At 27.7% G+C, this 17,124-nt stretch overlaps 1 protein-coding gene across 19 annotated transcripts in view; it reads right to left on the minus strand.

Moving 5' to 3' along the window:
* The window catches only part of LOC127151929 (formin-binding protein 1), an 88,632-nt gene that overhangs the window by 37,578 nt on the left and 33,930 nt on the right, over positions 1–17,124 (minus strand). For 18 of the 19 annotated variants that reach the window (XM_051092255.1, XM_051092256.1, XM_051092252.1 and 15 more), the window contains exons 2-5: positions 14,515–14,630; positions 8,324–8,374; positions 8,022–8,169; positions 1,041–1,103 (exon numbers count right to left, since the gene is read on the minus strand). In XM_051092255.1, the coding sequence (XP_050948212.1) occupies positions 1,041–1,103; positions 8,022–8,169; positions 8,324–8,374; positions 14,515–14,630 (378 nt within the window). Of the gene's footprint in view, positions 1–1,040; positions 1,104–8,021; positions 8,170–8,323; positions 8,375–14,514; positions 14,631–16,090; positions 16,314–17,124 lie in introns of those variants that run through there. The other variant, XM_051092254.1, reaches the window with a different exon arrangement.

The following is a 17,124-nucleotide window of genomic DNA, read 5'->3' on the forward strand; positions in this document are numbered from 1 at the left end:
ATATTTTAATATATGATATAATTTAATATATGAAATATTAATATTTTATTTTTTTAACTTTAATATTTTAATAATTGTATATGTATTAAAATCTTGTATTGAATAATGCAAGTTTAATTACATTTTTAAAAAATCTAAAATAAATCAAATATTAATATATTTTAAATGAAAAATATTTAATTTAATTTCACTGTAATATTTTAATAATTTAATTAGTATTAAAATGTTTTTGTATTTAATTACATTTTAAAAAACTAAAATAAATCAAATATTAATAATATATTTTAAATGCAAAAAATTAAATTTAATTTGACTATTTGACTATTTAATTAGTATTAAAATGTAGTATTAAATAAATGCTTACTTTAAAAATTACCAAATAAATAATCATGAATAAAACATAATATTTTAATTGTAAATTTTGGAATTTATTATTTATTTAAGCTAATAAATTAATTTATTACAATATTAATTTATTACAATTTTGTGTTGAATAATGTGTTTAATTATATTATAACATTTTACATTTAAAAATATTTAATTTCATTGTAATATTTGGATAATTTAATTAGTATTAAAATGTAGTATTGAATAACAAAAGCTTAATAAAACAACTACAAAAATAAATAACAGTAATAAAATATTATATTTTAATCGTAATATTAATTGCATTCTAATCATTTAATTTGTATTTAAACTTTGTACTGAGTAATAAAAAATTAATTAAATGTTTAAAAATTACAAAAATTAAAATATTAATTAAAAATTAATTATTTAATACAATTGTAATATTTAAATAGTATTAAAATGTTGTATTTAGTAATGCAAGTTTATATAATTTTTAAAATTACAAAAATAAAGAAAATAAATCTTAAAAATACTGTTTTAAATAAAATAAAAAGCCTTTTCACTAGTGCTCACAAATTTTTGGAGACCACTGTATATCAAATTACCATGGTATTACCATCTAAAAACATTAAGATTCCAGTCCTCAGTATTATATAGATTATTGATTGATTATTGATTTTGACTGAACTCACCGATTCCAGCTGTTTCCAACTGGCTTCAATCTGTTGCTGTGCCTTTCGTCCATCATGGAAATGCTGTGAGAGAGAAAGATGGAAATTTATCACTATTTTTTTTAAGATTCATCATAGTTTTACATACATTTCATTTAATTTCATTACTGTCAAGAAGAAACAACTGAGAAGCAAGTGAACATTAAGGAGCTCTCATTTGCGGTTAATTAAGATTTGTGTATGTAAACCTGAACCTGAGAGGAAGTGTGTGTATGTGTGTGTGCGTGAGCTGCCAGGAAGCCATATTGGTGTGTTCTGTGCATATCCTGTGTGTGTGTCGTCACACTCAAGGCCGTCTGTGTGTTTCTCTCGACGGCTCCTCTCGGCCTGAGCACTCCAGGAAAGTGTTCGTTTGGCCAACACTCAAAACATCTCCCACACAAAGAGCTCAGTGTGCCACTCAGATAAAGAGCTGCTTCTCATGCAGGTCTGAGATCAGCTGAAGACACATTCAGCGCTTTAATAACACAGCTTCAGGAAGATCAATTTATACAGTCATGCAACAAGACACAATGTCACAGACTGAACCCAGGACTTTCCTTATTAATTCCTGTCGCATTAATGCTCGGAATAACATTGAGTCCAGTCTCAGCTGCTGTCTAGTCTTGTCTGTGAGACACACGGACACCTGTAGCAAATGTCAGACGCTCAGATCTGTCTTAATGACACAGATTAGACTCAATATCCTGTTTACTACACAGAGTCAGACGACATCAAACATCAGCAGACCATTCATATCAGTTCAATCGCACATGAAAAAACAAAACAAAAAAAACACTGTCCCTTCCACTTGGTTGAGTGTAGTTTACTGTATTTGAATAGCATAGTGTAAATGGATCCTAAGTGGGTTTTTTTGAAGGTGACAAATGTAAAATACTTTCAAATAATGTGCAAGTCATGTGCTGTTTGACTTCCTGAAGAGTGTAAATACTACAGTTCTGCAACACTGTCAAAACACTCATGCTTATTTGAAAACATATATATATATATATATATATATATAAATACACAAATGTATGTGTGTTTGTGTGTGTGTATTTTACTTTATTATTTGCTTTTATTTTATTTATTTATTTTTTATTTTTTATTTTACTTAATTTATTTTTCTGTATTTTTATTTGTTCATTTTTATTTATTTTTACATTTTATTGCATTTTTATTTATTGAATGTTTACATTTTAATTTAATTGTTTTGCTCTGTTTTTTTATTGTTTTGTTTAATTTTAAGTTTATTGTTTTTAATTTTCTTTTATTTATGTGTATTTAAATGCATTTTTTAAATTTTATTGCATTTTTATTATTTATTTATTTATTTAGGTTCTGCTTTTAGGACTATTACCATTTTCTCAGATATAAATACATAAAAACATTAAGCATGAATAATATTTAGACAAATAGTTTATTTATTGAATGTTTTTATTTTAATTAGTTTTATTTTATTTTATATTGTATTATTTGTTTTGCTCAATTTTATATATTTTTTTAATTATTTTGATTCATTTTAAGATTATGGTTTTTAATTTTATTTATGTGTATTTCATTTTTTTTATTTTGTTTTATTTTATTTTATTTTATATTTTCTTTTTCTTTTCTTTTATTTATTTATTTATTTAGGTTCTACTTTTAGGAATATTACCATTTTATCAGATTTAGAAAATTATATATAATATAGAAATATATTTAAATAAAGAAAAGTATTATATATATATAAATATATTTACAAATATTAACCATGAATATTATCATTTTAATATTTATACAAATAAATAAAATTAATATATTTTGGTTAAAATGTAAAATATTATAAATATATTTACAAATATTAACCATGAATATTATAATTTTAATATTTATACAAATAAACAAAAATAATATATTTCTGGTTAAAATGTCAAATATTTGTAAACTACAAACAATATGTAACATTGATATAATTTTGTATTTATATACAATTTAGGTTTTAAAATGTATATTTATTAAGATACTTACATAAATATATTTATATGTATTTTGTAATTATTTAAATAAATGTATATATTTTAGATATATAATTTTCAGAATTTGAGATCATGTAAATTATTCCTAAAAATAGATACATATATTTAATTAAAACAAATGTATATAATTTTTTTTTTTTTTTCTATATATTTATTTTTATTTATTTTATTTTTTCCCACAGAATTTAAGATGATGTTAGGATCGGTGTGTCATGAGTTACGTTAACAACCTGCTGTTTCTTTGTGGTGACTGAACCAGAATCAGTGAGACGTGTTTAGACCGGACAGAAGGACTGACAGTGAGAAAATAAGTGAGTGAATGAATGAAAGAGTGTGAATGTGTTTAGTATTCATCGCTGAGATTCTGGGCTGAATAAGGAATGCAGGCATGCGGCGTGTGAATAAAACCCTATAGAGCAGAGAGCATTATGGGTACAAAACCACACAGTCAGTCAATGGTGAAGGAGACCAGTTGTGTCTAGCATAGCGATCGAGACATTTAAAGCACAACTGAACAAACACTCATACATGAGATGGTATATTTATCATTCAATTATGGTATTTAAAGGATTTTCTACTCCACTGACGCTCTTAGTTCTTTAAAACAGATAATCGTGGAAACGCACACGTACACACACACACAAAGGGTCAAAGTGTTGAACGACAGTCTAATTCTTCTGCTTTTTTGTGGGCCATTAGACCGAACTAACAACAAAGTGAATCTAAGCTCACAGCTGATCTGGAATCAGTCTGTATAGTTTCATCCAATCAGAGGAAGTCCACCTGCTCTCAAAGAGGAAGTTGACCTCTAGCTGTTAAAAAACAAAACTTCACAGAGAACTTTTCCGTTAGAACAGCTGAGAAAAGAACAAGAAAATAAACAACAGAGAAAAACATGACCTGATAACGGATAAAAGAGATGCAGCTTCAGAGACGATTTGAATCATTCATGCTTCATACACACACACACATATACAGAAGATAAATGCAGACTTTCCCATGGGTCAAAAACAGAAAGCAACTGGTCTACCTTGAAACTACCTTGAACAGCAACCGCACTAACGTTACAGTTTCTACCACTATACAAAAAAAAAGTAAAAAGTAAAAACATAAAACATTAAAAACAAAATTAAATGGAATAAAACAAAAATGCAATACAATTTCTAAATAAATTAAAATGAACATTAATAATAAAAATACAAAACATAAAATAAAATAAAATAAAATAAAAACATAAAATGGAATAAAATAAAAATACAATAACATTTCTAAATAAATTAAAATGAATATAAACAATAAAAAAACATAACATAAAATAAAATAAAAACAAAATGGAAAAAATGCAATACAATTTTTAAATAAATTAAAATGAACATAAACAACAAGAATACAAAAACATTTAATTAAGTACAATTTAAAAATGTAAAAAAAAATAAATAACAAAAAAACTAATAATAAAAAAATAAAAACAAAATGGAATAAAATAAATAATCATTTAAATTCACATACAAAATCAAATAAAATTATAAACAATAAGTTTAAAATCTAACAAAATAAAATACTTAAACAATTTCATATTAAACTATTATGAACACAAAAACCAAAACAGAAGAAAATAAAAACTAAAACAATTAAAATATAATAAAAAAGCAATAAAAGAAAAAATACATTTAAATGCACATAAAAATAAGATAAAATTAAAAACAATAAACTCGAAATCAAACAATATAATAAAATAAAATATAAAAATAGAGTAAAACAAAATAATAATATAATACAAAATACAATGAAAATAAAATACAACAAAATAAAAACATTAAATAAATAAAAATACAATAACATTTCAAAATAAATTAAAATGAACACAAAAAATACAGAAAATTAAATTAAGTAAAATTAAAAAATGAACAATAAACAAAATAAAAACAAATAATAAAATAAAAACAAAACTAAAACAAACTAAACTAGAATAAAAACACAATAAACTTAAAATCAAACAAAATAATAAGATAAAATGTAAAACAGAGCAAAACATAAAAAACAAACTAAACTACACCTAAAATAAAATAAAAACACAATAAACTTATGATATACATGATAAATCAATTATAATGAACACAAAAATAAAAATACAGAAAATAAAAAACAATAAACAAAATAATAACAAAACTAAAACTAAAACTAAACTAAACTAAACTAAAATTAAATTAAATTAAATTAAATTAACTGAGAGCACTGGCTGAAATCACTGCAACTTCTAGATATCAGTTACAGAGAAACCTCCTCCTAAACGACACATAAAAACAAAACTAACTGCTTTGATTGTCATTCAGACAGTCTTTTCTTAAGTAGGTGGTTTCTGGCCTGAATAAGGCTTTATGCTGTTAGTCAAAACTCTAGCTATGCCAAACCAGTCTGTTCTTTGTCACAAAACGATGTGCTTTCATTTTTCATTCTTCTCTCATTTCTTCTTTTTCCCTGCAAGAGCTCAGCTAGTGATTTCTGGATGTGGATGAGTGTGGTGATACGTAGCAGCACCTCTCAGGTTCAGGATTTATCACATCTCACAATAATAACCTGAACTACTGAACGACGCCTACAGATGGAGCATGTCTCAAACACACACGTCACAGGCCCAGTCAGGCTAAAGCTTCCTCAACAATGGCTTTAATAGAGAATTACAGCACCATGCCATATGCTGTCTGGATTAAACACAGCAAAAACGGAGCGAGACTGTTTTTAATTAATTCTCTATTTGCAAAATGCATAAGCTAAAGAATAAACTATAACTTTGCACATATATATAAGTGCACAAATGCATCCAAAAATAGCACATGTGCATCAAATGAACAGAATGAACTAACTGAACTGAGGTAGACAAAAGAAAGAGATGGATAGACAGACAGATAAAGAGAGAGAAAGAGGACGTTTATGAAACAGGAGAGAAGCAGCATTCTGGGAAATCGGCCAGACAGACACCATGGAGCCCCACTCGGTGTGTGTGTGTGCGAGTGTTGAATGCTGGGAAATCTGCGTTCGTCAGGTTGATACCTAAATGCCTTCTTATTTCCTAAATGAAAGATCCAAGTTGTGTTCGAACGCTGCTCGTGTCATTAGTTCAGCGCTGTCTGGACGTATAAATCATACAGTCGATGACCTCCAGAGCTCAGCGTCTCATCTGTGTGTGTGTGTTTATGTGGAATGATGAAACACACACACACACACACACACACACACACACACTCGGATGAGTGTAATTCATATATACACACCAGAAACTTTCAGTCTAAACACACAACAGCATCTCTATTTAAGGAAAAAAGACAGCGATGTGCTGTAATTCTGACAAGCATGATCATTTAGAAGAGAAAATGTCCTGAAGATGAACTTATGAACTCATAAAAATAAAGGGCAACATACTGCAAGTCATAAATCCAAGTATTAAATTGTATTTTCAATAGTATAAGAACAAATTAAATTATACTAATAATATAATATCATATATATCAATAGTAATATCAATAGTATTATCATATATCATCACACATATGCATGCACATATATATACATATATATAGTTATTTATATACACATATATTTTTATATCTATAAATATTTTCATTGCATTCCATATGTATGACAAATGTATAAAATCTAGATGCAAAATTAATAAAAATGTACATCAAATTTACAAACAACATTATATTTATTATATTTTTATATATTATATTATATTATATTATATTGTATTGTATTATATCTATAGATATTTTTATTGCATTTCATATGTATGACAAATTAATAAAAAATATATGATAAATTAATAATATTACATTATATATTATATTATATTATATTTATTCATTATATTTATTTATTTTTGTCTATAAATATTTTTATAGTATTCCATATGTAAAACAAATTTATAAAATCTAGATGCTAAATTAATAAAAATGTACATAAAATTTACAAATTATATTTTTTATATATTATATATTATTATTATTATTATATTATATATATAAATATTTTTATTGCATTCCATATGTATGACAAATTAATAAAATATATATGATAATTAATAACAATATTATATTTATTATATTGTATTATATTATAGATTTATTAATTTTATTATATCTATAAATATTTTTATTGCCTTCCATATGTGACAAATTAATAAAATATATATGATAATTAATGACAATATTATATTATATTATATTATATTATATTATAGATTTATTAATTATATTTATTTATTTTTATGTCTATAAATATTTTTCTTGTATTCCATATGTATAACAAATTAATTACATTTATATGATAAATTAATAAAAAAAAATACATCAAATTTAAAATTATATTTATTTATTTATATTTTTATATATTAAATTATATAATATTTATTTATTTTCTATCTATCAATATTTTATTGTATTTCATATTTATGACAAATTAATAAAATATATATGATAAATTAATAAAAATGTACATCAAATTAACAAATTATATATATATATATATATTTTCTTCTTAGGCTATATTAGTGATTTTCTTGATCATTAAATCATACTTATGTAAAAGATCAGATTATACAAATTACAAAATTACACGTGTGTGTTAATATAATATAAAATATATATTTTTAAATGTTTATATATATTTATATAAAAATATAATTTTAACTTTAATAAAATAATCTTGAATACTGTAAATTCACTTGCATATTTACAATGAAAACGGATCTGGATGAAAGAGTGGGAAATGGATGGACATTGTGTGTGTTTATTTGTAACTAAATGTGCCAAACCCCGCCGAAAATCATCCTTTCAATGACTGACTTATCATCTCTGCGTATTAAACTTGAACAGAAGACTGTTTCTAAGCATTTTAACCAAATTACATGTTTCATAGTTTTAAGTTTATCTGTTTGCTCACTCACCGATTTCCTCTCTGTTTTGATTTCCTGTGCGTATCGCGTGAGTTCGGCGATGATCTGTGACGTCATGTTCTCTGCGATGAGCTCATGCTGTCCGGCGTAATCGTTCAGCTCGTTTAGCGTCGAATGAAACGCACGACACCACGTGTACCTGACACAGGACGGGACGGGACATCATCAATATGACACACAAATCTATCGTATTTCAGCTAATTTAAGTAGGTCAAACACTGATTCAGATATCTGGATCTATACCAAACAAATTTAAAATCAATCATGAAACAAATAATAAAAATGAAACCTACTTATTGTCATCTTCCTCTTTCTTCTTAGGCTGGTATTTCTTGGACAGATTCCTGTGCAAAATTAAAAACAAGAAACCAATTACTGCATGTTTACAATATGACCATAGTTATACTATTTGTGTATATATATATATATATATATATATATATATATATATATACACACTACACTGATATACTATATTTTTAAAAAATTCACAGTATACAAGCAGAGCATATTGCATTCAAAATTATGCACTTTTACAACCATCTACAACATATATAAACCTCATTACCTAAACCTTGACAGAATACCTCAACAGTTCATCATAAGTAATTTATTGGCATAAATGTGCATTATTTATTGATAATGAATAGCCTGTAAAATGCACAACAGTGCCATTTTTTACTTCAAAATATGCAGGGTTCACTTTGTTTAATGAAATCATCACAATTTTAGGCTGTATCATTATTTCCATCACCAAATTTAAGACATCTTAAAATGAAAATTAATGTTTGTTAAATCATTTACAATAAAATATTTATTTATGTATTTATTTTATTATTTTTATTTGCATTATTTAAGGACCTGCAGGGACTTTTATTTACTCACATGCTTCTAAATACATTTTACAGTTCGCACACAAGTACTTTAAATTATACATACAAGTGATCCAAATCTTTTAAAATGTCAAATATATTATTTTTATTTTCATAAAAAAACAGGCAAAATTAAATACTAATTAAATCTATACATTTTTCAGTAAACAATCTACCTATTTAGCTATGAATTAATGAATATATTAATCCATGAATGAAGGAATAAATTTATATTATTTATCCAATATGAATTTATGAATTTGAATACATTAAACTTTTAGGCTTTTTTTTTAATTTGCACATGCTCCTAAATTCATTTTTCATTTTGCATACTTTTATTTTTAGTTGCAAATGCACCTAAAATGCCTATGCCGCCGAAATCTGTGTGTGCAATACTTTGTCCCACAATGCAATGTGCTAGACCTGACTTTTTATTTTCACTGGATGAACAAATTAACTATAAATAATATGTCATTTTGAACATTCTTGTTTTGACTGCCACAAGTTATGCAAAGCTACAATAAAAAAGATTTAAAATATATATATATATATATTTTCAAGAAAAAAAGAAATTTAATATTGCAGAATCAAACATGGTGCATGCTACAGTTTGAAATGATCATCATATATGTGGTTTCACATACTATAAAAAATTAAATTCTCAGTGCAGTATGCAAAAACAGTACGCTAGTATTCCACTGCAGAGGTACAACGTTTATAAACCAATCAGAGCGCTCAATTGAAAAAAGCAACCAATCAAAAATCCTTAATTCAAAAATGCAGTAAGAACCAATCATAAGTGGAAATTCAAATATAAACGCCACAGAACTCTTGTTTTTGTGTTCCTACATGTATTTAAAATGAAGCTCATTGTCAATGTGTGTGTGGAAACTGTGGCACAAAGGCTGTCTTTCTTTCTTTGTAACCTTTTTTCGTCACTGTCAGATGTTTCTCTGTGTATTCTATTGTTATCAGCTCTAAATACAGGGCGTCTGCACATCATCACTGCCTTGGGGCAGGTGTGTGTGTGTGTGTGTGTGTGTGTGTTTGTTCATACTAAACCTTGCCAAAGGGTAAAAAACACACACTAAAATAAACACACATTCACGCACACGCCCACAGCGAGACAAACACCTCTCGTCCTCCATCAGTCCTCCTGTCACTGTCTTCAGCACATATTCTTCAGAATAGCACACATACTAATATTAATATTGCACTGTACACATATAACACACACACGCACGTGATGTACCACACATCCGTCACAGTACATGTATCCCACAATGCAATGCACTCAACTTGACCTTTCTTTTCCAGTGTGATAAATAACATGGAAGTAATATCAACTATAATTTTTAACATTTGTGACTCATATCATCCAATTAAGCTATTAATGTATTAATCTATGAATGCATGAATAAATCATCTATCTATAAATTCTTGAATAAACTAATCAATGAATGAATAAATATCTATAAATTATAATATTCTATGAATCTGAATACATTCAATTTATGTCGCTTCCTATATTTCGAATATATTAATATATTACAATATTCATATAATTAATAAATATACTAATGAATGGATCCATAAATAATCTATTTATCTATGAATTCTAATAAACTAATGAAATTTAAATATATATTAAAATGTCTTAATATAATTACTTAAACTAATAAATGCATCCATAAATAATCTACTCATCTATAAATTAATGAATAAACTAATCTATAAATGAAAAAATAAATGTATGTAATCTATGTATCTATCTATATATGAATTCATGAATAAACTAATCTATGAATTAAAAAATACCTATAAATTTGAATATTCTATGAATTTGAATACACTCATATTCAATTAATATTTTTTCATATATTTGTAATATATTAATATATTAGAATTTCTTAATATAATTAATGAATAAACTAATAAATGCATCCATAAATAATCTATTTATCTATAAATTAATGAATTAATCTATAAATTATGAAATAAATGTATCTAATTTGAATAAATGAATTAATGAATTTAAGAATAAATAATCTACCTATCTATACATTTATTAATAAACTAATCTATAAATGAATAAATATCTATAAATTTAAATACATTCATATTCAATTGATATTTTTTTACAATATTTCTAATATATTAGAAATATATTTCTAATATAATCATATAATTATAATATATTAATATATTATTAAATGTATTAATATAATTACTGAAACTAATAAATGTACACATAAATGATCTACTTATCTATAAATTATGAATAAACTAATGTATAAATGAAAAAATAAATGTATCTAATTTTAATAAGTTAATTAATTTATGAATAAAATAATCTATGAATTAATAAATATCTATAAATTTAAATAATCTATGAATCTGAATACATTCATATTCAATTTATATTTTTTCTACATTTCAAATATATTAATATATTAGAGTTTATTAATATAATTAATGAATAAACTAATACATGCATCCATAAATAATCTACTTATCTATAAATTAATGCATAAACTAATCTATAAATGAAGAAATATATGTAACTAATTTAAAGTAATTAATGAATTTATGAATAAAGAATCTACCTATCTTTCTTTTCTATTTTAAAAAAATGAATCTATGAATTTTAATAGTTATTTGACCTTTTAATTAATGAATAGACTAATCTATAAATATAAATGTACAGATAAATACATTTATATTCATAGATTATAAATATATAAATTCATAAACAAATGAATTTGAATACATTCATCTATTAACAAATGAACACATTAATTTGTAAATTTATGAATAAATAATCTACCTACCTATCTATAAATCGGAATAAATTAATCTGTAACTTTAAGTATACGTTAATCAACAAATGTATTCAAAGTAATCTACTTATCCAAGAATTTCTGAATAAAAAAAAATATCTACATATCCGTCTTTCAATCTACCCATCTATCTATCACATCTGGATCCATTTTCTATTGCACAGAATTATGTGAATCTTTCTGCTACTGCAACACTGCAATTTCCTTCCCTGAAGATAAATAAAATCTACCCTGCTCCTGTCTCACACACACACACACACACACACACACACACTCAATATTGACTATAATCTTGGCTAATTCGCTCCTCATGCATGCAAGTCCCTGTCTGGATCAGGATATCTGGGATATTAGTGTGTGTGCGTGCTTGCAATAACATCTGTGTGTGTGTGTGTGTGTGTGTGTGTGTGCACATATATGCATGTGTGTTTATCAAAAACTATAAGTGTGCATGTGTCGAGTGTATGTATATAGATGCAACTGAAGTTGTATCCCTTACAAAAAGTGCCATATATATGCTATGGAAAAAACAAGGGAATCCAATATTTTTCAACACAACTATAATTAAAATGTCACTATAGCACCATTTAACATGGTAAATATGGTACTCAAATGTGTATATCTCATAAAATCATGGTATTGCCACAGTACAAAGAGTGAAAACATGTCATCTAACCACAGAATGCAATTCTATCACAGTTTATCTGAGGTTATAAATGCAATTCATCACATCTAGTAACAGGCTGGTATGAATGTGTGTGTGTGTGAGTTTGTGTGTGTGTGTGTGTTAGATGGCTGAACCCCCCACTGTGTCTGGGAATTAAAGGGGTTTCCCACTGCTATCTGGAGGGGGCTGATGTACAGTCAGCGTGTGTGTGTGTGTGTGGATGTCTGCGAGTAAATCCTATCACTGGAATGGGGGCCGGGGTCGCGGCGCGTGATTGGCCGCTCCAAATGTAGGTCACCAACGAGGAATACCATGCTGGCACCTTGTTGCCACGGAAACCTGCATTTTCTTCCCAAACTTACACACACAGAAAACACAAAATTTGCCCTTTCTTCCTGTATCCTTGAGCTGCCAGCAGCAGCATCACATGTGTAATTAGCATGTGTGTCTGTGTGTGTGTTTAGCATCTTTATTTTTAAACAAACACACTGTAAAGTACAAGCGGCTACACCTGTCTTTATTTACACGGACATGACAGAGGGGTTAAAGGGGATTTTTGGTGAAAGAACCTTCAAATCTGATGGTGATCCTGGTAGCATAGGCAGGATAAGACATGACCTTTGACCTATCAAGCCACAAAACATATCCTACCTAATTACCTATGTTGAAAAACAGCTTAAAAAGGTCTACAAGCTTGATGTGTTGACTGGTTTTAAAGAGGTTTTCAAAGGCTTGGCAAGCCTGAGAGTCTAGATTAAACCAGCTAAGACCAGAAAACCATCTTAAAAGGGATAAATCTGTCTTTTACAACAGGGTATATACACATATTCACTAGAAAGCTAAATAACACTGAACAAAAATGGTGTACGATTTATTTTGGAACTATTTTCAATCAGAAATTCCTAGTAAATTTCCCCAAAAAATGACAAATGGCTCATTGTATTATAACACAAGGTGTAGAAAGCGTGAAATAGTATTTTTTTGTAAAACGCACTCCAATAATTGACTTTTTACAGTGATTGTATATATAAAGTGAATATCTGTAATTTTAAAGTTTTTTTAGTGTTGGGCAACGATTAATCGTGATTAATCACATCCAAAACAAAAGTTTTTGTTTATGGGTCAAAGACGTTAAGATGTCCACATCAAAAAAAATGTATAAAAGTTATTTTATGTCCATAGAAAGTACATTAAATGTAAGTAAAGTGTCTATTTTTAAGGTTTCAAACTAGTTTTTGGGGAATAAAATGTCAAAATTTGGTTGAAATAATTTATATACACAATATAGAAAATTCAAACAACATGCTTATTCTGACTTGTACATATTAACATATATAAAAGAATAAGGGAGCATATTAAATTTTATTGTGTTTTAAATTAGTAAAAATTCCTACTGACAAATGGGCAAAACTTAGGATAGTGACACATTTTTAAAATGTAGAATTGTAGAACTAATTAGTATTTGGGGAGAAAGTAATTAATATTTTAATATACCATAAATTGATTTTTGTTGTAAATATGCCTGACAAGATTGTTACAGTGAATGACATTTTAGTGGGTGTCTTCTGTAAATTAGGGGAAATTGTATGATAGTTATTTTTGGCTCAGAAAAACAAAAACAAAAAACCCTTTTTCGCCTTTGACTCTTATATAACATATATGTGTGTATGTATATATATAAAGACACACATATAGTATATATTTAGAAAATATTTACATGTATAAATTTATATTCATAGAATTTATATTATAAGATTTTTCTTAAATATATACATGCATGTGTGTGTATTTGTATATACATAATAAATATACACAGTACACACACATTTATTATGTACACAAAAACTTTTATTTTAGATGCAATTAACTGTGATTAACTGTTGCCCACCACTAGTTTTTTAAATGGTGCATCATACATTTTTATGTTTTGGTTACATTTGCATAATAGAAATATTACATTCACATAATATTAATATACTACTCTGACTAATTTTGCAGCTAAAAAATGACCCATTCTATGATATAACCCTGTACATCATTGTCATACGTCTTCAAATATAAACTTTTTACAAACTGAACAATTGTATCACTGATGCAACGCTCACCTGATCTGTCTTGCATAGTTAAGCTCGATCTCAGACCTTTCCTTCACAAATTTGGTGTATTTTTCCACAAAGTCGATTCCCCACTGTGTGTGCTTTTCCAGGTTATCAAACTGATCCTGAAAGAACGAGAGAGAGAGAAAAATATGTTAAAGCTGGCACAATAGAAGTACAGACTGATGTTTCGACATCCTAAATCAGTGGTTGAAATAAAAAAATGAACCACACCAAGAAAGGTTCACCAAACAGGCACCGTGCGAGGTCACAAGCAAAGGTGTCATTGTATTAATTCAACAGGAAGTGGACAGGAAAAGCCCACCCTGATATTGACATGAAAGCAAGTACTGTCAAAAATAGTGACCTATTTAACAAATGGATGCATTTTGGTATCTAGTCTAAACTATACAGTATGAGGTTGAAAAAAACAGTTTGCATGCATCAGTTTTATTTGAAATTTTGAAATTTGATCTGCTCACAAAGCATTGTACAGATCACTGTACATACATTGTAAATTGCATAATTCACAAATTAAAGTCTGAATCATCTACTGCATCAAGTTCAGGACGTTTCTAAACACATAAACACAATGAACCAGATTTACAGACTAAACATTCCAAGTTTTATTAAAAACTGAAACCTGGAAGTGAGCACAGGTGCTTTTATGTTTCCAGGATACGTAAATACTAAAAAAAACATTTCGTAATCCAACCACTTAAACCACGTTCAGAAATGCATGTGGCCCACATTTGCTGGCCTTAAGTCTTTATCTTGTTTTGTGGTCATCTGTTGATGTCTGCATACAGGTATGATGGGGTATGCTATGCTTTTAATTTTTCTTTCAAAGATGATTTCCGTAAACCATTTTATAACACACAGACATGAGTCTTAGAAGAGGACGCAATCCATTTTTACACTCTTGTAACCCTGATCACACATGAGATGTGACAGGGTCAGTTTAAAAGCCTGCTGGGTAAAATATGACAAAAAATACTCAACTGATCCAAAATTGGTATCTGACTAGAAAGAAATCCTATATATGCCACTAATAACTTATGAAGCGTATGCAATTGGATTGTGCAAAAACAACCGAAAATGCCATGCATTAGGAAACACAACAGGAAGGTCTTGCTCAACTATTTAAGAATCTTAGTCAAATCACATGACTATGGAGAGTAGTTAAAAAGGCTCCAACAAGAAGAATTGGTTCAACCAAAATCATTTACTCAAGTGTTCTAGACTTGTATGAGCTTCTTTCTTGCTGAACATTAAAAAATATTTTTCTGAAATCTGGTGGTAACCAAACAATCGCTAGTCCCAACTGCCTTCCATATTATTTTTTTCCATACTATGGAAGGCAATGGGGACCAAAACCTGTTTGGTTACCCGCATTCTTCAAAATATCTTCTTTAAATGTTCAACAGAAGAAAGAAACATTTTACACTGCTTAACTCAAAAATCCTACACAGCACAAACAAAACCTTACACCGAACCATTACAATTCACAATAAAATCACATCGTTAACTTTACATGAACCCTGAATTTAACACATAAACGGTGTTGTAGTAAGACTTCGATCACCTTCGTTTGACTCCAGCATCCCCCCATTTTCTCCTCAACCATCTCGAAGAATCCAGTCCGATATTCGTTAACAAACTCCTTCCGTCCTTGCAATCTTTAGACACACAAGACCATTTCACTTTCTCCTCATAAAAGCAGACACCACAGTTCAATTCTTGTTCGTGCAAACTGTCCGCATGCGTTCAGCCAGCAGACAGGATGAACGCTCAAACCTTTGTGTGTTTGTGTGCACAGGATGTAAATGTGGGTGACGATCTAGGTTTCTGCACTCTACATTATAACTTTCGGTCTATTATTTAAAGGTACAGCTCACTGAAAACTAAATGTTGTTCATTATTTATTCTCCATTATGTCGTTACAAACAAATGAGAATTTTTTTAATAGCTATTTTCATAAATCCAAATTAAATTAAACCAAAAATAGATAAATGTGCATTAAAAAAGATGCACATTAAATTCCATTTCTCTGAAGAAATATTACATATTTGCATGCTCCAGACTGAAATTTTGTAAAATTTTAATGCGCAATATTATTAAACACCCCTGCATAAATCATATGGACTATTTTTATTATATTTTTATTGCATTTTTTGTTTTGCATTGCATTAATTGATCAATACATAAGGAACTGCATGAAAATCTTCTGAAAAAAATCTCTACTTTTGTGATCCATGGAAAAAATAACATCATTTAGGTTTGGAACAACACATGGGTGAGTAAAAAATGACTGAATTTTCATTTCTGTTGAGGCCTTTAAAACAAGCAATGGAAGAATACAGCTAAGAAACACACACAGTGCCAAAGTCCCCTGTCAGCATCTGGGTAATACAAATTACCTAATACGATTAGCCGGCCTCATTTAAACACAGATCACCTCCTCTTACACAACACAGTCTTTAGTAACACACTGCAGAGACAAGAAACACTAGCCGAGCACCAGCTGAAGGTTTAAACGGGGGAAAATTGAAATTCTGCTGTGTGATCGTATACAGTCTTGTGGTTTTGATCAGTGAGACGGCGTATTATGTGACAAAC

The sequence above is a fragment of the Labeo rohita genome, chromosome 21, assembly GCF_022985175.1.
Source record: "Labeo rohita strain BAU-BD-2019 chromosome 21, IGBB_LRoh.1.0, whole genome shotgun sequence".
NCBI classification, from domain to species: domain Eukaryota; kingdom Metazoa; phylum Chordata; class Actinopteri; order Cypriniformes; family Cyprinidae; genus Labeo; species Labeo rohita.